Below are 24,590 nucleotides of genomic sequence, written 5' to 3'. Positions count from 1 at the left end.
TTTTGACATGAAGGCTTCTTAAAAATGCTTGCTGCATTACCTAGCCACCTTAAGAAAGTCTGAGAATGTATTTAAATTTCCTACAAAGATTTAATCAACAAACAAACGGAGGGTCCTTTCAAAATCAATTCCTGCAAATAATTCTGAATTTCTGATGTAGATATTTTCTGAACTGTATTACATTTTGCTTATTTTTAAAATTTTTATTACACCCTTCCCCCTATGGAAGTCCAGGGCAGCAACTGTGTGCCTATTTAACTGATGGATGCCCAAGATAGCCTGGTTTGAGTTCAGATTTAGTGCTGCTGAAATCCTACAAACAATTACCTGTCAGTTCTCAGTGGGATTTACTGTACCTTTGAGTATGCATGCATAGGGTTGTGTTGTAAGGTGTTTCAAATGGAGAAAGATTCCTACCAGGACTTGCTACAATTTTTTATTTCAACTGTGACAGCAAATATAAGGTCGCTCTATGTTTGTTGAATGCTCTTCCCCAGGGAGGCTCGCTTGGGACCTTCATGATGTTTTTTTAGGAACCAGATGAAAACATGCCCTCTTTGCTCAGGCCCTTGGCCAATTAAACAATCTATGGCTTTTTAAACTGGGGAAGGGAAAGAGTATTGCTTTTGTTTGTTATTATATTATGTATGTTTTTATCGTAAACCACCCTGTGATCCTCAGATGAAGGATGGTATAGGAATTGAATAAACAATAATAAAAGAGCCACAAAAGAACATCTTAGAAATATATAGTTCTTTCTTTATGTCAATACTTAGAAAAGCTACTACTAAGAACGAATTATTTTCAAGTACTCTCCCACTCTTAACTAGATCTGAGAGTTACCGTATTTTTCGCTCCATACGGCGCACCTGACGATAGGGTGCACCTAGTTTTCAGAGGGGGGAAATCAAGGAAAAAAATATGATCCCACCACCACCCCCCAGCTCTGGGAGCAGCGGACAGGTTGCAGGCAGCCTGTGCGCTTCTCCCAGACTTTCTCCCTGCTTTTGTGGGAGGTGGGGTAATTCCATCTCCCGCAAAAGCCCACAGGAGCCACGCACCCTTTAAGGAGCGCACGGCTCCTGCGGGCTTTTCTACGAGGAGGGAGAAGGGACTGACGCAGCCAGTCAGTCCCTTGTCCCTCCTCGGGGAAAAGTCCCCAAGAGCGGCACGCTCTTTAAAGGGTGTGCGGCTCCTGCGGGCTTTTCTAGGAGGTGGGGGAATTCCCCCACCTCCCGCAGAAGCCGCGCACTCTTTAAAGGGGCTGTGCAGCTTCTACTGGCTTTTCTAGGAGGTGGGGGAATTATACCACCTCCCGCAAAAGCCCGCAGATGCTGCGCGCTCTTTAAAGGGTGTGTGGCTCCTGTGGGCTTTTCTACAAGGTGGGAGAAGGGACTGATGCGGCGAGTCAGTCCCTTCTCCCTCCTGGGGAAAAGCCCGCAAGAGCCGCACGGAGCTTGTGTGCGGCTCTTGGGGGCTTTTCCCGCCTGCCTCCCCCCTGCGTTCGCTCCGTAGGACGCACACACATTTTCCCTTGCTTTTTAGGAGGGAAAAGTGCGTCCTATAGAGCGAAAAATACGGTAAAACCTTCAAACTGAGGCTTGGAGGCTCAGGAGGATGGGGCATGGGGCCTTCAGATCTTCCTTTGTTTGAACTTCTTTAAACAAGAAGCATACACCTTTAAAACTCCTTAAGCCCTGTGTAACCTTTACAAAACAGCTGAAACAAGTATATATATATATATATTTACCAATTTTTCTGCTTCTGTGTTCATCTCCCTTAATTGCTTGATGTGTTCCTTCTTGATCATAAGAATCTTTGATAGTCTGGTCTGCAGAAAACAGAGGAAGCATATCAGAATAAATATAAGGTCAGTGGATTGTAAAATACATTATAAAGTAAAAACTTAGCAAACTATTGTTGTGGATATAAATCAGACGACCAAGATACAAATTAAATGTACAGACAATATAATCTGGCTTTCAAAGATTTATGGAACGTCATTGCAGATGTTTGACAGCCATGTATAAAGTAATTAAACCGATTTTAACTTTTGGAGATGCTCAAAATCAGTACAGATAAAACTGAAAGAAAAGGATTTTACACTCACCACTTGGATAAGGAATTCTACTGGAAAACCACCTAATGTCTCACTATCTGAGCCTGAAAATTTGTTCTTCCAAGAAGACTGTCCTAGTAAAGGATCCCTGTCCTATGCAACAAAGAAAGTTGCCTTAAGCATTTCATTTCATTCATTCTTATGTATTAGTTAACTATAGAATTTATTGAAATGATACTTTAATTTGCTTCAGATGGTTTAAAATGCAGCAAATTACTGAATGAATAAAAAAATTCACTTTAAGATACTTACTGTAATTGGTGACTGGAGGGAAGGTGTGTAATGTAACCGAGGAGGAGTCATAAAGAATCTAGAAGGTCGCTGTTTTTGTCCAAAGGCAGCAATTGGCATGGTTTCATGAGGTTCATTACTCTTTAAGTTAGAAAGAGGAAGAAAAGTTAAGCAGCATTCATTACGATTAAGAGTAACATTTTGAAAAAGAAAATGTATTTTAGATATATTAATAAAGTGGACAAAAATACTATATGCCTTTTATCCTTGAATTGTCTTGTAAAATAAAATTATGACATTCATCTGGGAGAAAAGAATTCACATGCTTGCAGACTTTTTTAAAAAAGTAGATATTACTTACGAGAACTTCATAATCTGGGATTGTATGTGTTCCAAGCCCTGACCTCTCAAAGGTTACTCTGTAAGTAGCATTAAGAGTGTCAACAGCATCTATCTGTCCAGTGAAGAGTCCATCATGAGCACCACGTAACCGTGCTAAAATAAAAAACATCCCCCAGTCTTAATCAGAGCAAAATATTGATGCATGCCACAGAAATCAGGTGTGGCTTCCTCTGCCTTTCTAGCCTGAAGCAGTTGCATCCAGTTTCTAGCTCACATCACTCAACTCTCAACTCTGGTCTTTTGTCCTTCTAATTAACAGATAGTTGAGGGAGAAAGGCCCACCCTGTGGCACAGAGCCATTTCCTTTGTTTCCTTAATGACCCATACTTAACAGACCATTATCAGGCTGACTATTCCAACAACTGAATCTATGCTGGATCCAGGAATTAGGAGGGTGGCTCAGGCATACAGCATCTCATAACACTATCTCCTCCGAAGAACAAGACATCTGCCCCCCAAAGCTATGGGTACAGTAAGGCGATTATTTAATGATAGAATCTACTATTTAATGATGGAATCAAGAGTTCTGCCTCAACAAATTCTGTACCAGGAAAGCAGAATTCTGTGGCTAGTATACCGTATTTTTCGCACCATAGGACGCACTTTTTCCCTCCTAAAAAGCAAGGGAAAATTTGTGTGCGTCCTATGGAGCGAATGCAGGCTTTCGCTGAAGCCTGGAGACCGAGAGGGGTCGGTGAGCACCGACCCCTCTCGCTCTCCAGGCTTCAGGAAGCTATTCGCTAGCCGTGGGAGACCCAGCTCTCCCACGGCTAGCGGAGCGCTGCATTAATCCCGAAGCTTGGGGCGCGCGGAGCTCAGCTCGCCCCAAGCTTCTGGGTGCCGGCAAGGTCTCCGCTAGCTGTCTAGCGGAGACCTTGCCGGTACCCAGAAGCTTGGGGCGCGCTGAGCTCCGCACGCCCCAAGCTTCGGGATTAGCGCAGCGCTCTGCTAGCCGTGGGAGAGCCGCGCGGCTCTCCCACAGCTAGCGGAGACCTTGCCAGCACCCAGAAGCTTGGGGCGCGCTGAGCTCCGCACGCCCCAAGCTTCGGGATTAGCGCAGCGCTCTGCTAGCCGTGGGAGAGCCGCGCGGCTCTCCCACAGCTAGCGGAGACCTTGCCGGCACCCAGAAGCTTGGGGCGCGCTGAGCTCCGCACGCCCCAAGCTTCGGGATTAGCGCAGCGCTCTGCTAGCCATGGGAGAGCCGCGCGGCTCTCCCACAGCTAGCGGAGACCTTGCCAGCACCCAGAAGCTTGGGGCGCGCTGAGCTCCGCACGCCCCAAGCTTCGGGATTAGCGCAGCGCTCTGCTAGCCATGGGAGAGCCGCGCGGCTCTCCCACAGCTAGCGGAGACCTTGCCGGCACCCAGAAGCTTGGGGCGCGCTGAGCTCCGCACGCCCCAAGCTTCGGGATTAGCGCAGCGCTCTGCTAGCCGTGGGAGAGCCGCGCGGCTCTCCCACAGCTAGCGGAGACCTTGCCGGCACCCAGAAGCTTGGGGCGCGCTGAGCTCCGCACGCCCCAAGCTTCGGGATTAGCGAAGCGCTCTGCTAGCCATGGGAGAGCCGCGCGGCTCTCCCACAGCTAGCGGAGACCTTGCCGGCACCCAGAAGCTTGGGGCGCGCTGAGCTCCGCACGCCCCAAGCTTCGGGATTAGCGCAGCGCTCCGCTAGCCGTGTCTAGGCTGCGGATAGTAGCCTGCTTCCCGGAGCGTCGGGCGCCCTGAAAGCAGAGCGCCCGGCGCTTCAGGAACACATCCGCAGCCTAGGCAGCCCTGCGGGAGGTCCCGCAGGGCTGTCTAGGCTGCGGATAGCAGCCTGCTTCCCGGAGCGTCGGGTGCCCTGAAAGCAGAGCGCCCGGCGCTTCGGGAACACATCCGCAGCGTGGGGAGCCTTGCAGGAGTTCCCCACAGGGCTCCCCACGCTGCGGATAGCAGCCTGCCGCCCGGCGGGTGGGGCGCCCTGAAGCAGAGCGCCCCTCGCGCCAGGCATACATCCGCAGCATGGGGAGCCCTGCAGGAGTTCCCCGCAAGGCTCCCCATGCTGCGGATAGCAGCCTGCTGCCTGGCGGGTGGGGCCCGCTGAAGCAGAGCGCCCCGTGCGCCAGGCAGACACCAGCCAGCCCCACAAGCTCGGGGGACAGCAGGGAGGCGCAGCGCCACCATCCCGCTGTTCCTCGACCTGGTTCGGTTTCCCTGACCTGCTTTTGGGGGGGAAATAAAGGGAAATTTTTTTCCCTTTATTTCCCCCCCAAAAAACTAGGTGCGTCCTATGGGACGGAGCGTCCTATGGTGCGAAAAATACGGTAGTATTGCAAATTAAGTTTTAAATTCAAAAAAATTCTTATTTTGCACAATTTAGTCTGATTTTCTAAATGGGAAAGGAAAAGGCAGGTGTAGGACCATGACCCCTGTCCCTATCCCAGAGAATCCTTTCTGGCTTCTAAGATTTCACTAGGCATTGCTTGCCTAATGTAAAAGCCTATCTTCACATAGCTATGAAGGCTAGAAGCCTGCATTTTTCAAAATGGAAGATTAGATTATGAGGAAGCAGAATTATGTGCTTGTGAGGAATCAGAGAATACAAAGCCCTTATTATAAACATGGCAGGAAACAAACAAAACTAAAGCCCCAAATGGTGGGCATTTAAAACAAAGCTGCATTCTTATTGTTCTATAATTCTGGACAAGGCTGGGACAGCCCATTCTAAATGGCTGGTAGAAAGACTAATGGAATCAGTAAGCAGAAAACTCCCAATGATGTAATATCACCACGCTGTGTTAAAGACAATAGTGGCAGACAACAGTCATGGAAGTGACAGGGTGGGTTAAAAGGAATTATGGAAGCCAGCCCTTGATTTAAGTACATGGTCCTGTCAAAGACTAGAGAAGTTTTGCAAGAGTGTGCCGTGTATCTTATGACTACTTGGGTCATTTGAAATGCCAAACCTAGGAAGGTAATCCTGTTTACAGATGGTGCAGTACTAGCAGTGGAGATGTAAAAGCTTCACTCCTTTAAATAACTTCAAATTAAACTACATCTTCAGAATTCAACACCAATTAAAACAGCAGTGTAATTTAGAGATGGGGAAAAGGTACCTGTAACTTTTGTTCCTATAACTAGTGGCAACGGAATTTCTTCTGGAAGATCCTTAAACTGGGATATATCTGCCACCTTCCGCTGTTGCAAAAGTCTAATTTTTTGCCGTTTCTGTTTTAATGCGGACCTTTCCTCTTCAAAGAATGCAGAAGAGCATCTGCAAAACAATTGTAATTTCTTTACTCTGTGTTCATTTATTCAAACATCTTATAGCTTTATCCTTGAAAAGTATGATAGATTGGGTTGCAACCAACAGTCACACAAGAACATCCGCTTCTGCAATGGGAATTTCCTCCCTCAGCCCTCTGGCGCAGATTTCACTGATGGGGGGGGGGGTAAGTTCCAATGTGCAAGTGGAAGTCTTACACTTAACAGGACTTCGTTGGATAAAACTGACTGCTTTTATACACTTTTTACATTGAGGGGGGAAATCAGCACAACAGAAAGCAAGTGGTACACAGACTGGAAAGGTCCCCTGCAGGAGAATTTGACAACTGAAACCTGTATGTGCTGAAAATAATAGTTTATCCCTATGTCTAAACACTGACACACAGAAACGATGGCTGTCGGTAATAAATGCAGTTAGATGCAGTATGTTTATCCTTTCTTTGCAAAACTGAAGCCTGCCAAAACCAACTATGCACTGAAGAGAAAGCAGTAATAGCTAACTGACATCTGTACAGACAGAAGACAGTGGTTATGAGGATGAATGCATACAATTTGGCTATCAACAGCGCAATCTTATGCATGTTTATGTAAGTCCACTGCATTCAATGGGGATTTCTCCCAGATTATGTGTACATAAAACTGCAGTCCAAGGTATCTAGATTTGAATTCCTAAAAAAGTTTCTAACCATTAGAGCTGTAAAGTACTATGATAGTTGTCTTAGAACAACTGCAAGAAGAAAGAAGTGTGCTATAGTCATAAGAAACAGTTATCCCATGGTAATGTGTTTTGTTTTGTTTTTTTGCCTTGCCTTGCCCATGGCTAAAATTCTTTCTGAATGCCATATATGTCAAACAGACTCTGTTCCTTTGTTGCTGCTTTCTTCCTCAAGTCAGCAGGAGCTATTTGATTTGTGGGGCTATCCTTAAACAGTTTATCAACCCCAGGCTCAGCAGAATAATAACAACAATAACAACAACAACTACAACAACAACAACAACACCACATCCTAAAGAAGCTAGGGAAAATGGTCTGTACTGGTTGTCTGTTATTTATGCTTTCTTATAAAGCTTTACTGGTCTTCATTCAGTCCATTACTCATCCTGATACCTGAATCAGATGAACATAAGAGACAGAACCTATTCCGAAAATCAGAATTACCTTACTCAGTGGTTTCAGGTAGATGTTTAAAAATGGAGAGCAAGACAGAACCCTACACAACCCCATAACATAAATGTCAAGAAACCAATAAGTAGTTTTCCAGTGGTATCTTCTGGAATCAAGCTTCTAGGTATGAATGGAAACACTCTGCTCCCATTTCTCAGCCCTATGCATAAGGATGTCATGGTCCACGGCACTGAAAGCTGCCAAGGTACTTAACATGGTTGTGCTCTCCCAGTCCAGTATGGGGAGGGGTGGGGCACTTTGAGAATAGGATGCTGGACTAGAGGGGCCAGCGGCCTGGTCCAGTAGGCTCTTCTTATGTCCTTATATATGCTAAGTTGTACTCCTCAAATGCTTTGCATTCATCATCAGGCTGAAACTTGGCTACATACTCAATTACGATTATGCAACATATCCTACATTCTTAAAATTACCCATTAAGCACCAACTTTTTAAAATGAATCATCCAGGAAACCCTTTAACAAAAACCACCACCACCAACTCCCCACAAAAACTCTACAGCTAAAGAGCCTTCAGTCTTTCAAGCTAATGTTTTACCTTCGTGGCTTCCCCATTAACCGTCTGATCTTTCCCCATTCAACTCTTGTTAATTTTCTGGTTTTCAGATTGGGAAAAGATTCTTTCAGGCAAACGCAGAAATCATTATCACCTTCAAAGAGTGGCCTATTAAAAACAATTGGTATTCTGTCATTATATTTTCAAGTACATTCAGAAAATGTATTATGACATGCCAACACAATTTTACCTCCATATACCTAAGACTAGAGAATTTTGCTTCCTAAATGTTTAAATTATAGTCATTTGTCAACTTGGGCTTAATATCAATTTCTTCATTTTACAGGGAAAATGTTATAACTGAAATGTTATAACATGTTATAACTGAAAATTAAAATGTTATAACTGAAAAATATTTTGAAGCTAATGCAGTCAATTTAGAAATGAACAAGATATTTTTACAAAAAAAATACACTTTCCTATTTATTAAAACTCTGCCTTGCATAATATAGTTTACAGAACCATGAAAGTCATTATTACTCTTATGACTCCAGCAACTGTACTATTCAGAAATTAAAGTAATAAGCTTTGTAACATTAGAAATATTGCTATAAGTTGTCACCAATATATGGCAGGCAAAAATGATGATAAGAACCAGGCCAAGGTATATCTTAGCAAGAATATAGCAATTATTTTCTTATCTCTTTAAAAAACTTGCTATTGCAAAACATTTTGCAGAGAAACTGATGAGCAATATTTAATTCTTGTAACTGTATTAAAATCTGACAAAACCATTTTTGCCCCATTTTGCTTTAAAAAAACAACCACAAGTTTCACTGCACAGCTATGAAGCAGCCATATGAAAATACAAATAGCTTAATTCCAGTATATTGCTTTACAATGCTATCTCATACATGCCTACACAGAAGAAAGCACCTTTGAGGTAAATGGTACTTGCTTCCATGTCTGCATAGGATTGTAATCTAAAACTAACAAATGAAAAGTCATACATACTTATCTATATTTGAGTAGAACCACTCGTAAATGCACCATTTGTGTGCTTTAGGAAGTTTGAGTAAGTTACGTAGCCGCAAACCGATCTTCTGTGATGCCTTTTTATCTGGTGTTGGCATTGTTGCAGTAAACTTCTAGATAATAATAAAAACAACAACAACCAGAGGTTACTAATGGAAATACTAAAAGAACAGAACCACAGAATTATAGAGTGGGAAGTGACCCTGAGGATCATCTAGTCCAGCCCCTTGTAATGCAGGAATCTCAAGTAGATCATACATGACAGATGGCCACCCAACCTCTGCTTAAAAGCCTCCAAGAAACTTGGACAAGTGTTAAGGGGCAGTGCTGTGCACTTAAAACCTCCAAGGAAGGAAAGTCCACTCGAAAACTGCTCTTAACTGTCAGAAAGTTCTGCCTGATGTTTAGTTGGGATCACCTTTCTTGTAACTTGAATCTATTGGTTCAAGTCCTAGCTGAACCGTTTGTCTTAGTTTTTAGTTGCTGCTTTGTTAATAGTGATTTATAGATTGTAATTGTTTTACTGATTATTTGTTAATTATTTCATATGCTTTATGCCGTACTTGTGATGTTCTGTTAAGCTCTACTATGTTATTCTTATTTATTGTCTGTAAGCCACTTTGGGATTCATCTGAATGAAAAGCAGCATAGAAATGCAACCAATCCACGTTGCAAACTTGAGTTCATTCTGAGCTTTGGCCCACCTGACCTTCTCCTTGCAACTGTTGGCTACTCGTGAATACTCTTTTCTTCGTGATTTCTCATTTCTTCCATTTTTTACATGCCCTTCATAAATCTCAGTTCATCTGTAAGCTCCTTATGCAGCCACAATGGTTTCTTTAAGTGCAGCCCACTTATCTTTCTGGTTGGAATTATCTGCCTTTGTCCCTTCAATCTTTCACCTTTAAGAAACTCCCATCCAACTTGGACTCCCTTCTCTTTGAGTATTTCTGACCACAGAATCTCACCCAGTAGTTCCTTAAGTTTTTTTGAAATCAGGCTTCTTAAAGTTCAGAGTGGATGTTCAACTACACTCAGTTTTCATTGCCTGTGTATAATGAAACCCAACAGGACATAATCAGTTCCTCCCAGGCTTCTGGGTACTTTCACTTTTTCGATCAGTTCCTCCCTGTTGGTGAGGACCAGGTCCAATGGAGATGACCCCCTTGTTGCTTCTTCTGCTTGTCAGTGAGGCAATGGAGGAATTTGTTGCACCTTACATTCTTGGTAGAGTTTGAGTTCTAGCAGATATTGCAGTAGTTGAAGTATCCCATGACTACTATATTTCTCCTTTTTGAATGTGTTTGGATTTTTGCAATAAAGTGGAAACTGAGAAGGTTTAGTTTACCTATCAATGAATGCAACAAACTTTACAGATTAACATACCTGGGGAACCATTGCAACTCTCTGGTTTCTTTTGGGTGATCGTGTATTCATTTGCCTTTCCTCTTCCTCACAAAAGGACCGACTTCGTTTTGAACTTCTGAAGGGCTGGAGCAAAAAGAAAAATCTGACTCAATCAACTGAGAAGTTTCACAACGCGCTTTCCTGCAATACAGCAAACCCATGATAAACAAGCAGAAGATGCTTCCTTTAATATAATCTTTCTTGATCTATGTAGCACAGTTACAGACTTTTGTGGCCTCTAGTTTCCCTCACCTTTCTTATTTTACTTAGCTGAAAGCAAATTTACCTAAACAGCTGGCTTCCTTTTGTACAACTGTTACAGTACTCATGTAATGTCATATTTTATACTGCTACTCTGCGCTTACGAAACCAGGAAAAATGTTTATTCTTAAAAAATTTAATGGCCAAAGGAAAGAAAACTAGAAGACTACTAATATAGGTCAATGTTGCTCCTTACCATTTCTACAGCAGCTCCTGCATTCTTGCCTTTCCAAATGGGTGTTTTCTGCAAGGAACTGAATTTTTCATTCCATGTATTTGATAAACTTCCCTCTGTATTAAGTTATAAATCATAAATATTATTATTCCTATGTAAAATATAATGTTCTCTAAAAATCCTCTACTGTACAAATGAAAACTTAAAAGTTTACCATTCTTAACATTAAAGATATAACCACATTGTAAAAAGCCTGTTTAATTTTTTAAAATGATGTTATCTTTCTATTTTGAAAATGCAGCCGACTTCCCACTTAAGAATGAAGTGCTCTTTAGATATTCATTCACACCATGACTGAACTTTTACTTCCACAAGTACAACAAATTGAAAATAAATGGTATGTCCTACCTTTCAAACTAACCAGAGCTTTTGCTGATGAACCTGAAATAAGTAAAAAAATCCAATAAGGGAACAGTATTTCCTGACAGTGGATTCACAGTTCTTTCAACATTTATAGCTAATTTATTTTTCTTTTTTAATAGGGAAATGCTTTACAAATGTAAACAAGCTTCAGCCTGTTCAGCTATTATGGCTTCCAACCAAGGAAGTATTAATTCAGGGAATATGTACTTCTGGGAAGATCAGGATTCTCTGTGAAAACATCCTCAGCATGCTCACAAAGCATTCATCAGAGAAGTGTAGCTATGACAGCTAAGTCAAATTCAAAGTATAAAGTATAAATACCAGTTGTGTCCAACTGATATCCCTCCACTGAGGAAGGCTTTTTGATCCAGCAGAACCTACCATCAACAGAATAAGTATTAATGTGATCTTTGCTAATTCCCCCTGCAGATTCCACACCATCTCCCATACTGTACTGAAGGATCCATAGCAGATATTGAGCAGGTATGGAGTTGAAGGGGGTTGGCATTTGTCTGTCTTGGGAGACAATGGAGTGTGTGTGCCTTTGGGGGTGAAGTCAAACTGTTGGAAGGTTGCAGTGCCTGCTGTGGCTGTAGAGACTGATGCAGGATAGACATGTTTTGTTGCAGCTGGGGCAGATGAAGGCATTGGATGTGCTGCTGCAGATGCACCATGGCATTTCTTCTCTCTGTGCTCCTTGCAGCAGTCATTTGTCCTCTGGTCAGTGCTGTGGACACACAACCTGACTGGTTGTCTCCAGGTACTGTGGCTGTCTGCAAGGGATTCCCACATGGTGGGGTTAATGTTGCCAGTCTTCATGTCACATTTGCAGACATCTTTGTAAATGCCAACGGGCCTAGGTTGAAGGGAAAATCTCTGAAAATCACTCCAATTCCTCGTCTACTAATTTAAGTCCTCACTGGATCAAAGAGTTTTCTTTTGGTGGAGGAACACCAACTAGATACAGCCCAGAAGCACATTAACGCCAGGGTTATTTCACACATATAATGTCAAATTATTGTATGATGGTAAAGGAACAAGGACTGTGCTCCGTTGCCCTGGTCCCTTTGCTAATCCCCTAATTACTAACTTCCTGATATTCAGCAAACCATATTTTGTGGTTTCATCCAAGGAGCATGAATACAATCTCTTCAACTATAAAGTCAAAGTAAGTCAAAAAATGAAAACACGCAACATAGCAGTAATACACTGTTCATGCAGCTAAGTTGGTAGATGTGCTAAACTGGTAACTCTTTGTTCCATTATTTCACTTCTACAATTTCAATACGTAAGCATCAACACCAGCTATCAGCAGTAAAAATGGCCTAATAAACTATTTGCATTAGGGACCTGAAACGGTTCAAACCTTGTTTACTTTAGATTGAAATAATGAGTTTATTTATGCAGTGCGAACATTTTTTCATGGTAGAGAAGCGTATACAAAAGGAAAGTGCATTAGTATCTCCTTAACCTCCAATGTACATTCCAATTCTGTCATCATTAATCCCTCTCACCTGCTTTCTATGATATGAATTAAGACATGATCTTTATACTCACTTCTAGCTGAGTAACAAATTTCACATTGTGCTGATGAATAACTTGTAAGGGGAAATATTAGTGAAGATGTAAGGTCTTATCTTTACTAATATTTCCCCTAAAATTCATATGTTCATATGTACAGCATAGGAAGGACAACAAACAGATGAGAACTGGCAAAGCAATGTTATTCATTCTTTGATTATCACCTCAATCTCTGTTATACCTTCAGCATGTAAGAAAACTGTAAAATAATATACATTCTTTTAACGTGTTTTAATTATATATGTGACAAGGTGGTAGGCCAGGAAAACAAACACACAGCAGGGAAAAAGCTTAATAAAATTGTTACAAGTATAATATTTGTAGCAGATTTGAAAGTAAGGAGCATTAGCTGTTCAGATGTTTCGCACAGAAAAGCAAGATTTGCAGATACTATTTTATAACACCACCAAAATTGTTGAGCTTTTTGGGGGAAACCTCCCCCCCAAATAGTGGTTTTAAGCTTTGGGAGCTGCTTCCGCTGCTTTTTCCATTGCGTTGCCATACATTCGAGATTTCTCTGACATTTTGCCAATTCGGCAAAATTCGCCCGAGGCCATTTTTACACATGAAAACCAAGACGTGTCAGGAATTTTCCTGACATATGGCAAGCCTATTTACTGTGGTGAATAAAACATATTCTAAACTTAATGGGTGATAACCAATGTTAGTCTTACTTACAAGTTGGTCATTGAATGGATTTAAGTCCATTGCTTTTGATAAGTCTACTATGAGTATGACTTAGCTCAGGCATGGCCAAACTTTGCCCTCCAGCTGTTTTGGGACTACAACTCCTATCATCCCCAGCTAACAGGACCAGTGGTCAGGGATGATGGGAATTGTAGTCCCAAAACAGCTGGAGGGCAAAGTTTGGCCATGCCTGAGGATATCACCAAATGTAAAACAAAAACACGAAGTGTTACAGTCATTCTGAACTGTAGTTATGAACTATAGTTATGACAGAATCAGTCAAGGTTATTCCTTCCTAAAAGAAGGCCCTGGCAGTATATAAACATTATGTATTAGGAGACGTATGTATGAAAATGTCGTGTAAAGCAGTGATAACAATGGAGACATTCCTCACTGTCTCCTTAACTACAGTAGACATGTGAGTTGCCAGAAGAAAATGCTTTAAAAGCTTTACATCACCACAGCAGTTCTCCAAATACACACAAAAACAGAACATGGCAATATTTCTAGCAGGTAAGAACCTATTTTGATGGATAACATCATTGATTTGCTTGACTTTATGGACAAGAAGCAAGCGATACATTTACAGGATAGTAAAAGATGCACACCAGCTTTTAGGGGGGAAAATGCTATGTTGCCAAAGCGGCTGTAATTTACAAAATAAAAGCATTCATACAAACTCTCCAACAGTCCAGTGCTATGGTTGCTTGTGCAAAGCTAAAGAATAGGACCAGGTGTGTGGGACGCCAGTCCACAGAAAATTTGCAAACAGTTGTGATAAATTAGTAAACCCCAAACCTATCAGACTCTACTATAATGTAGCAGTTCAAGACAGTGTGCTCCAGTGGGACAGAAATACAGTCTTAGGTGTCCCATGAGTCAAATCTGAGTAGAAAAGATAGGCACCAGAAGCAAAAATGGCAAATATTATTAGTAGTAGTTATTACATTTATATACTGCCCTTCATCCAAGGATCACAGAACAGTTCACAACACAAAAATGCAAAATGAGAACACATAATACATAAAAACTCTAAATAACCTCCCTACCCATAGACACATTTAAAAGGCCATTAAATGTTTAATCATGCAATGGCCTGGTTATAGAGAAATGTTTTCACCTGGCACCTAAACTTATGTAAAGAAGGCACCAGGCAAGCCTCTCTGGGGAGTGAATTCCACAAATGCGAAACCACTGCAGAAAAGGCTTGTTCTTATGCTGCTATCTTCTGGTCCTTTCATGGAGAGGGCACATGGAGAAGGGCTCAGATGATGATCACAGGGTCTGGGTCGGTTCAAATGAGGAGAGGCGATCCTTGAGGTATTGTAGTCTTAAGCCATTTAAGGCTTTACAAGTCAAAACCAGCCCTTTGACATGGCCCCGGAAGCCAACTGGTAGCCAGTGCAGTTGGGCCAAGATTGGTGTAGTATGTTCAAACCGTCCTGCTTTGGTGAGCAACTTGGCCACCAAATTCTACATCAGCTGAAGTTTCCAAACCATTTTCGGAGGCAGCCCCATGTAGAATGCATTGCAGTAATCTAATTTACAGATTACCAGAGAATAGAAGACAGAAGTTAGGCTATCTTTGTCCAGATTAGGGGCACAGCTGGGCCACAGGACAAAGCTAATGGAAGGCACCCTGGGCCTTCAAGGCCACTTGAGCCTCAAGTGACAGCAAAGGATCTGGGATTACCCCCAAGCTACGTTCCTACTCTTTCAGAGAGAGTGTAACCCCATTAGGAGCAGGCAATCTCCTATCCATCCAGTCTAGGGAACTACCCACTAACAGTGCTTCAGTCTTATCTGGATTGAGTTTCACTTTGTTGGCTCTCATCCAGTCCATTACTGAGGAAATACAATAGTCCATCGCATCTACTGCCATACCTGCAGATGTAAAGGAGTAGAGCTGTGTGCAATCCGCTTATTGCTGACAATGCACTCCAAAACTCCAGATTCTCCCACTTATCGGCTTCAAGTAGATGTTAAACAGGATAGGGGATAAAATTGAATCCCGAGGAACCCCACATTGAAGGTTCCACAGGGCAGAAGAACCCTCCCCAAGCATCACCCTCTGGAAATGGCCATCCAAGTATGACCGGAACCAGTGCAAAGCATGCTATGCACCCCCAACTCTTACAGTTGTTCCAGATGGATACTATTGTTTATGGTATCAAAAGCCATTGAGAGGTCGAGGAGAATTAACAAGGACATATTTCCCCTGTTTCTCTCCCAAGAAAGGTCACCATACAGGGCGACCAAATAAGTTTCTGTGCCAAAACCAGGCCTAAACCCATATTGAAATGGATCAAGAAAATCAGTTTCCTCCAAGAGCATCTGGATCTGTGACTACCTCCTAAAGAACCTTGCCCAAGAAGGGGAGATTGGCAACTGGCCAGTAATTACTTAGATTTTTCTGAATCCAGGGAGGGCTTCTTAAGGAGTGGTCTTACCAATGGCTTCTTTCAAGCAGGCTGGGACCACCCCATCACAGTACCCTCTCTGCTAGTTTTTATTAGTCAAGAGGGGCAAGAGCTCAAGCGGCTTCCTTGACCGATCCATATATCTTGTCCACATCCTCAAGCCTTACCAACTGAAAATCATCCAACACAACAGGACTAGACAGTGCTTTGGACACCCCTTGAGAGTCATTACTATAACAGCCGGGTCAAGATCCCTGTGGATGCAAGCGATGATGACACAAAGCAAAATCTTACTGACAACATTGATTTTCCCTCTGTCCCTGTGCAATGTTGTACAGTAACGATAAAAGATCGGTTTTACTCTCACAGATTAGCCACAGGTCCCAAGACTCAGATGTTATAATGCAATACAACATCACACACCTGTATTTTCAAAGAACACAAACAGAAGAGAAAGAGAGCGAGTGAGCAGTAAGCTAGAAGCATGCTGAGCAGATAGCCCCCACACCAGTCTAGCACAGACCCAGATGAAACCAGTTAGGAAGGCAGTAACAATTAGTATGCAATACTGCAAGAACTGTACTAGAACAGCAGCCATTATTGAATCACACTACCAGATTATGATCTTAGGCTACTTTCTTGATGGTAAGTTAAGTTCCATTACACTTGAACGGGACTTATTTGCAAATAAATGTTTTTAAGAGTCAAGGTATGAAAGTGGTTGAGAAATGTTTATCTAACTACAAAAGCCTACCTATCACTTTGTGAAGCTGGTGGAGAGTGGGATGTGGAAATTTAATAGAAAGCTGTTACACCACAAATGATTGAATAAGAAGACGATCTCAGCACCCTACTCCTCCCAAGTGAGCCAATTAAGTTTAGTTTATGTAGCTTAATTTACCTATTTTGCTTCATTTTTTTGGCCTGGGCTAATGGGAATTGACATTGCGGGAGGCAGTGGAAGACAGAAGTGCCTGGCGTGCTCTGGTCCATGGGGTCATGAAGAGTCGGACACGACTAAACAACTAAACAACAACAATGAGAATTGACAGCTTTGTTCAGATGTTGATGCAGAACATCCCAACAGATGCACCTTTTGTAGAGGAAGGAACTTCTGGCTTGAATGATTATGAGTAGCACTTAGCAGTTATTATTTATGTGAATGCAGTCATCACACAAACTACTTATCAGCATGGCTGCACCAACACTACTTCCTCCAGGCGGCTGTGTCCTTCAGAATGCTCTTTGGGGGATATCTGGACTAGACCCATGTGTCCTTATGAAAAAAAAAATCAGTTTGCAGAGCAGAAACCTGCATTTTTTAAAAACAAAAGATAAAGCTTTATGTTGTTCAATTCCATACTGACAAAAGATTTGTGAAATAGGTTGACAAGCAACAGTTATTTAGATAACTGTGTTATCTTCTACTTTTTCACACCAAGGACCAACGTTAACCCAAACATGCATTTGGAAACCCAGTTCTTAATTTCCCCCATATATTTGAATGGTGGTAGTGCTGCTGTTGTGACCTAACTTAAATCAAGCTACAACCTGGTAGTGGGTCCTGGCCTACCAGTTGAAGGCCAATGATCTAAATACATGTTCATACCTTAGTAATGACACGACGTTCGGAAGGTGGTTGCATGTGCTAATGAAGATGTATCTTGAGTTTTCTGATTATTATGCTTGGAGTGGGGAGGAAATTTCTTCTATGTCAGAGTAGACAACAAGCTGTAATTGCCTTCCTCTAACATCTGGCTTGGGTGAATTTCTCAAGATATTTGGTACCGTATTTTTTGCCCCATAGGACGCACTGCCCCATAGGATGCACCTAGTTTTTTTTTTGGGGGGGGGAAATAAAGAAAAAAAAAATTATTTCCCCCCCAGGCACGGGGCTGGCACGGGGGAAGCCTGAGCTTCCCCCGACCCCAGCCCCCAGAACAGCCTGCTATCCACAAGCCTAGGGAGCCGTGCCGGTCTCCCCAGGTTTGCGGAGAGCTGCGCAAAGCCCAGGAGCGCTCTTCAGCGCGCCCCAGGCTTCGGAGTGCAGGCAGCTCTGCACGGCCCTCGGGAAAATGAAGGGGAAATGTGTGTGTGTCCTATGGGGCGAATACAGGCTTTCGCTGAAGTTTGGAGAGCGAGAGGGGTCAGTGCGCACCGACCCCTCTCACTCTCCAGGCTTCACGAAGCCCTGTGCAACCCTCTGGAGCCCGGCGCGAAGCCGCGCCAGGCTCCACAGGGTTGCGCAGAGCTGCCTGCACTCCTGGGCGGCGCACAGCTCTGTGCAACCTTTGGGAGCCCGGCGCGGCTTCGCGCCGGGCTCCAGAGGGTTGCACAGCGCTTCGTGAAGCCTGGAGAGCGAGAGGGGTAGGTGCGCACTGACCCCTCTCACTCTCCAAGCTTCAGCGAAAGCCTGTATTCGCCCCATAGGATGCACACACATTTCCCCTTCATTTTTGAAGGGGAAAAAGTGCGTCCTATAGGGTGAAGAATACGGTATATAGATGCACTGTGCAATTCCTTAGCGAGTGGTCATCTCTGACATGATGTTGATGCCTTCTGCTTGATGCACATGTTTATACTTGGGATCATGCAAGTTAATATGTAGATAGATTAGTGCTAGTGCAAATGATAGGTACCTGATTCAGTATTAAACATACAAACAAATGCCTTGCATGTTTGCATTAAAGAATTCTCATACAGGTCATTTTCATATATGCATCTCCCAGTACAAAATGCTTGTATATAAACATTGTGCATTCCCACTCATTAGTCTCATCCTATGAAAAGGAGTAAGTTTAAATGATAGCCTCAAATCATATCAGACTAGAAAATACCTTTCAAAATGACCCTTACACCTTGTCATGTGGAACCAATGGACCTACTGAGAATGACTTACATTTGATATCACCTAATACATTGAGTATGTTTTACCAATCATAGTAAACAGTAACCAAAATAACCCAACTTCCTTACTTTCAAATGTACAAATATAACTCAAAATAATTTTATTAATATTGTACAGTTTTCCCACATACTAATGATTTAGTTCTTTGTTTAATCTACTGTATAGCACATTAGACAAATACAATTCAATATTATAGCCTATATTCACAACAAACTTCAAAGTCATTGATAGTTTGTCCATAAATGCAATTTTATATAATTCACTGTTTTTCTTTAAGCTTCAACTTTTGCACCACCACACAGTTGTGAACTTGAGTGTATAGTATGTACAGTATATCGCCTTGCATTATTTCCCGCACATTTGAACAGATCTTTGGCCACCACCTGCGTAACTACTAAATGAGTCCATATGCAGTAAGATTTCATGTTTTGTATTCATTTTCTTGTTTTCATATACAAATTTTCAGTGTATGTATACATGCAAACCTGCATCAATTTCCACCAAATCAACACAGAATACTATATGGAGGTCACCCAAGTGTTCCTGTTCCTTAGAAAGAAGTTTACAGTGACATCCACAGTATGTAACACCTCCTGTTAATACTCTGGTTGATTACTTTTTTACATAAACATAATAAAAGGTCAAGTGAATCTTGACCGGTCTCAGGGTGAATTTCTGTGGCAATTCCCAATCCTTCATATAATAAATGCATCAGAGGATATGCATTATTTTTATGTTGATAATATGAGCCACCAGTCTTCTATATCCAGTGCTTACTCACTCTTTTTTTATTTGCTTATATTGGCACACCACCCTATAGTAGAACTCTTGGAGCAGTTTACCTGTGAAGTTTTGAGCTGAGAAACATTGTGCCTTCCATCTGCCAGATTCAACGAAAATGCTTCCTCATGAAGATATATACTTATTTTTGCTTCCCTGGACAACCTGAATGCCCCCTCCTCCACATACATGGAACTTCTCAATATACCATGCCACAATTTTCCATGGTGCAACATACATAGCAAGCCAACTCTAGGAAGCATATTCAACCCTGCCAAGTGACCAGCCAAAAAATCAGTGTTTTTCTAAAAAAAATGTTAGGGGTACTCTCATTTCCCTACTCATATTGAAATACTGCCCCTCAATGCGGCCAAACTTAGATTCACAAAATGTTTAGGGCTATGCGTACCCCCCAGAAAAAAGTACTGCACAAAACAATGCGCTACCACTACCTTGGTTCCAAATTCAGAGGTTGCTTAATTACTAGTTGACATACACAAGAGAGACAACAATATGGACCTCTCCTTTGTCACTTTCACTATCCTGCTGCTATGGACAAGAGGAGAGTGAAAAACAATGCTTTAATTATCCTGGTTAAGAAACTATCTTCCTAAGCAGCAGGACGTTCCGCAGTGGAAAAGGGTGAGCACCTAAACCACCCCCAAAGCATCGAAGGTTAGTGTCATGTCAAACCCCCGGGGCAGGATGCCCATGGCAGGTCAGAGACCTCCCCAACTGCGCTGTGGTGGTTGCTGTACCCTTTATTTCCACTGCCTCTCCCGGAGAGGTGCAATGTCAGTGGCAGCCACCTGCCCTGCACGCAACACTTCGCTGCCCGGCCTAGGGAAGCTTCCACGCCTCCCTTTCCACCCCGGGCACTGCCCCGGCCTGCACCAAGACTGGGGGTGCAGGGTGCGGCTCACCCCCGACAGGAGAAGTGGAGGTTATATAACAGCGGCTTCCGGCCCTGCTCTGGTGGCCTCTCCCCGCCACCGCCTCCCGAAGAGGGCAGCTCCGGGGTGCGGGCGGAGGGGAGGCCACTGGAGAGCTGCACTAGGCCGGGCACTGAGGGAGGAGGAGACTGTGGCTCCGGCCCCGCACAGCTCCCACAACAACAGCAGCAGCAGCAGCAGCAAAAGCAGCAGCAGTAGCGAGCGCCGCCGGCGGCGGCAGCCGGAGCAACCTGGGCGGCTCAGGGCCGGGAAAAGGGAGCAGGCGGAGGGTCCCGTCCCCGGGACCGCCCTTTGAGGAGCGGCGGCGGAGGAAGGGGCCGAGCGGCGGGACGGAGCGAGGGGCGCCGCGGGTCGCTACTCACTCTCGTCAGGCAGCTGATCCAACTCCGCCATCTTGAAGGAGCCGCGCCGCTTTTTCAAAGGCTGCCTGTCGCGGTGCATTGTGGGGGAGGAGACGGAGTCCTCCAGCCCGCCTGGCTGGCGGAACCGGGGCGGCAGGGGCGCGCCAAGCCGCTCAAGCAGCCCGCCCGGGCCACCGCCGAGGTGCCCGCGAAGGCAGGCGCGGCCGGGAGCGCGCTCCGCTTGGCTGCAGCGCGGCTGTCGGCTCTCTTTCGTAGCGGCTTGAGAGAACTCCCAGCGCCGGGACTGGGAAGAGCGCTGGCTTCCCTGCCGTCCCCCCCCGGGTGCAAGGGCTCCCCCTCTGACACGCGTCTTGCCGTCGTGGGCATGGTTGGGGCTGATGACGCGCAGAGCATCTCGTGCTCTGCTCTCAGGGGACAGTTGGGTGTCGTGGTGCGGGGCGTAAAAGAAACCCCCGCTCCCCTCCCCAAGCAACTTTATAGGTACTCGTCGAGGTGGTACTTTTTGTTGTTGCATTTTGGGTTTTTTGTACAGTCCTGCACAGTCTTAATTTCTGGGTACCTCATTCTAAGGAGGCTGCGGGGTTTTGTTTTCCAAAGATGGTGAGGGACTTGGAGACCACGTCTGACGAGACCGGGTATATATTTAGCTTGGAGAAGAGAGACCGTTAAGAGACGGCATGATACCCATCTTCGGGTATGTTGAAAGGCTGCCCCACAGGTGTTGGAGCACACCCTGTTTCCCCACAGCGCAAGACTTTGAACCGGTGGGTTCAAATGACAAGAAAGGAGGTTATGAATAATCCGAAGGAAGAACTTCCCGACTGTAGGAGCGATTCAGTTCAGGCTTCTCCATTGCCCCTCCAACATGGTTTTTTCCACTCCCAGAAAGAAAGAAAGACATGATAACGACAACTGCCTAGGGTAGATCTTTCTGCAATGCGTGCTGCCATTGAATGCTAGTAACATTTCTTCAGGACTTCTCCGGGGAGTCACAGGGCAGCTTCCGTTGCCAGACTCAAACTCCCATCATCCTTGGCCGTTGGACTTGCTGGCTGGGGCTGATGGGAGTTGGAGTCCAATAGCACAAGGTCCCTATCGCTCAACTAGGGCGACCATAGATTTGCAGTCTTTGTGGAATATGGGAGGGGCTGTGTAGTAAGTAACCATAGTTGAGATGTGACCAGATTTGAGCACTTTACGTTTATAAAATATGATAATTCTATTCCTTATAAAATGGATGTAATTTGTCCTTACTATGAAATTTAGTATGCAGAATCTCCTTGGGGAAACATACAAGCTGTCTGCATTTTTGAGAAATCTGATAAAGAATGCCTCAATTACAGCATTAAAAAAAAGGTATTTCTCTCCCCTCATATAGGGAGCGAGGGAGAGTTACATCAATGATTTCTGGTATTCAATTGAATGCTGGGGGTCTTGCCTATGGTGGTCTTCAAGTGGAAGCTAGAAATTGGAGCTGTAACTAAGGACGGAACAACAAAATTCTGCCTTTAATGTTGCTGTCACAGCAGTGGGGATTTTTTCATTTGATTTCCTTGAAATTTGAAATACCTCTGCACCTCTATGTAAATATCTCATGCAAATTCTGTTAGGCTACAGAGACACAGGCTAAAAGCTGCACTCAGCTGTTAAGCTCACTTTGGTGACCTTGGATCAGTCATCTGTCTAACCTACCTCACAGGGTTGTTGTGGAAATAGGTGTTACCACTCTCATTCTATTTCCATTATTTAATAATAAAAATAAAGCTGAAAGAGGGGTGAATTGAATGGCTGTGGCAAGTGTGTAAGCCTTTCCCGCTGTATCATTTCCCCTAAATTACCCCTCCTCCCCCCAGAGCTCACCTGTGACATGTAGATTTTCCTGCCTAGCCAATAGTGGCAATTGGGATGCTCATGTTGGTGTAATTTAAAAATGTGTGAAATTGCAGTAGCTGCTTAGTCTGTGTCTTTAGTTACCGGTACCCTTCCCCCATGTCCAATGTTCAGGGTTAGGACGTCAGTTGTGGTGGGCCTCTTGAAACAGCCCAAGGCCACAGGCCTCAGCCATGACTTATCAACACTCCACCAAGGCTGCATGCAGCAACCTGGTAGTGAATGGTGAAAGTGGTGGATCTCTCTCTGAACTTGGATCTCTTCAGTTTAACCTCTAAGGGCAGGTTACGGTACTTGGTAGCATAGTTTACGATGCACCAGCATCTTCTAACTTTATGTATATAGTGTGTTTGGATTGTATTGTGTCTTGAGGCAACAAAACACTTTGCACTGAATTGTGTGGGCAATGAGTTTTCTTCACCGTCAATTCTGGAAAGGCTGACAACTGGAGAAGACTCTGAAGCTTTGATGGACAACTACTCTGCTGGTCATACTGATATAGGTGTGGTATCCAAATGCTATCACCATTTGCCATCACATCAGAAATAGCCTACTAGAATGCATTCATGCCTTACACTGTACACAGACTTATCACTTGTTGAAAGTTGGCTTATTTGCAGATAGTGGTGGCTTTTCCAGTGTTTAATAATGAGAACCTAAAGCACAGGCAAGGATAAGATCACAGCTGTTCAATGTCCTCTGGCTCTCTGCTTCCGTTCTGTTGTGAAGATAAATCCAATAGTTGACCCATGTTGAGTAAAGAGGAAGATTATACAGGGTGATTCATAATGAAGTATATAGTTTCAACGCACTTTTAAAAAAAGAATGTAATGTATCTTATGTTACCTGTAACAGAATTGTAGGGGAATGTTTAATTTTTTTTTTTAGAAACAGGTACATTTTCTGCTTGGAGGTTTTCCCCTGAATCGCGATAAAAAATGCAGTTGTACAACAGTTACAGATTCCGTTCTGCTCAATTCAAGAACACACCTTCTCCACTGCAGACACAGCCATTTTGCCTGACTAGTCATGTGACACATGCACTATTGCCTATGTCACTTCCCTCAGTAGTGGAACACAAACTTTATTACTATATCTACTTCACGGTTCGCAGTTGTGGTCCATGTCGTCGCCTGTTAACTGTTTTACAGCATCTGGAAACTATACTTCAATATGAATCACCCTGCATAACGTGGGACAATAAGCCAGCGGACACAGGAACTTATCCTAATGAAAAATTTGTTCCTATGTGCACACTTTACAAGACTGCATTGGAAGAAGGGCTGGGCAAGATGAGCAATCTGCTACTCAAGTGAGGCTATTGGTCCACGGACCAGTCACTGGCTAATATGCTGAATTTGCAGGCTTATATGTTTTGGTGTCCTCCTTAGCCCTAGGAATCAAACATCTTGGAATCCAAAGACTGAACTACCATTCAGGACCGATCTAGGGTAGAAAGTCTCCCATGTATGCAATGGGTGGATATGGCAAGGCTCTGCATGAGTAGAAAGCTGCTATGGCTACTTGGTCAAATGGTTGCTCTGTGGAGGTTCTGGTTTCATGACAGCTTGGCCAAGGAGAGGAGGTGTCTTTCTGGCTGTCTGGTAAGTGAATGGTGGAAGGGGTATTGGGAGTACAGTACTGGAGTTGGGTGATGTCAATGGGTTACTTAGCTGTTGATATACATCAATTGGAAGCCACACAAAACAGCCACTTTTGCTGAAGACAAGATCACCGGGGCCTCATCAGTGCCTGGACTGACCACCTGGGAATGCCATGCAATATTAACTTCAATTCTGTTAGAAGAAAGCTGGGGGGCGGGGAGAGAATACAACTGATCAACTATTATTACTGTCATGGACTGGAGTGGCAGGCAGCATAATCACATTGGCTTTCACTTCTACAGCTGCTGTTGTGCTACTGACTGCTGCTGGTTAAGGATAGAATCGTGGCTAATTTACAGAGGCGTTAGCCCTGGTCAATCACAGGATTGCACGAAAAGTAACTGAAGCTTTAAATA

At 43.8% G+C, this 24,590-nt stretch overlaps 1 protein-coding gene across 2 annotated transcripts in view; it reads right to left on the bottom strand.

Annotated features, from left to right (window-relative positions):
- Positions 1-24,589, bottom strand: part of LIN9 (lin-9 DREAM MuvB core complex component) — a 29,819-nt gene extending 5,230 nt beyond the window's left edge. Inside the window, exons 1-11 of one of the 2 annotated variants that reach the window (XM_083604524.1) lie at positions 20,681-24,589; positions 10,975-11,007; positions 10,588-10,682; positions 10,110-10,214; positions 8,703-8,836; positions 7,731-7,856; positions 5,842-5,999; positions 2,712-2,845; positions 2,372-2,491; positions 2,111-2,212; positions 1,751-1,831 (exon numbers count right to left, since the gene is read on the bottom strand). In XM_083604524.1, the coding sequence (XP_083460650.1) occupies positions 1,751-1,831; positions 2,111-2,212; positions 2,372-2,491; positions 2,712-2,845; positions 5,842-5,999; positions 7,731-7,856; positions 8,703-8,836; positions 10,110-10,214; positions 10,588-10,682; positions 10,975-11,007; positions 20,681-21,194 (1,602 nt within the window). In that variant the 5' untranslated portion in view covers positions 21,195-24,589. Of the gene's footprint in view, positions 1-1,750; positions 1,832-2,110; positions 2,213-2,371; positions 2,492-2,711; positions 2,846-5,841; positions 6,000-7,730; positions 7,857-8,702; positions 8,837-10,109; positions 10,215-10,587; positions 10,683-10,974; positions 11,008-16,578; positions 16,598-20,680 lie in introns of those variants that run through there. The other variant, XM_083604525.1, reaches the window with a different exon arrangement.
- Position 24,590: the final 1 nt, after the last annotated feature.

This window comes from Podarcis filfolensis, assembly GCF_964270895.1.
Source record: "Podarcis filfolensis genome assembly, chromosome: 3".
NCBI lineage: Eukaryota > Metazoa > Chordata > Lepidosauria > Squamata > Lacertidae > Podarcis > Podarcis filfolensis.
The sequence above is the reverse complement of the archived record's forward strand: the minus strand, read 5'-3'. Positions and strand labels throughout refer to the sequence as shown.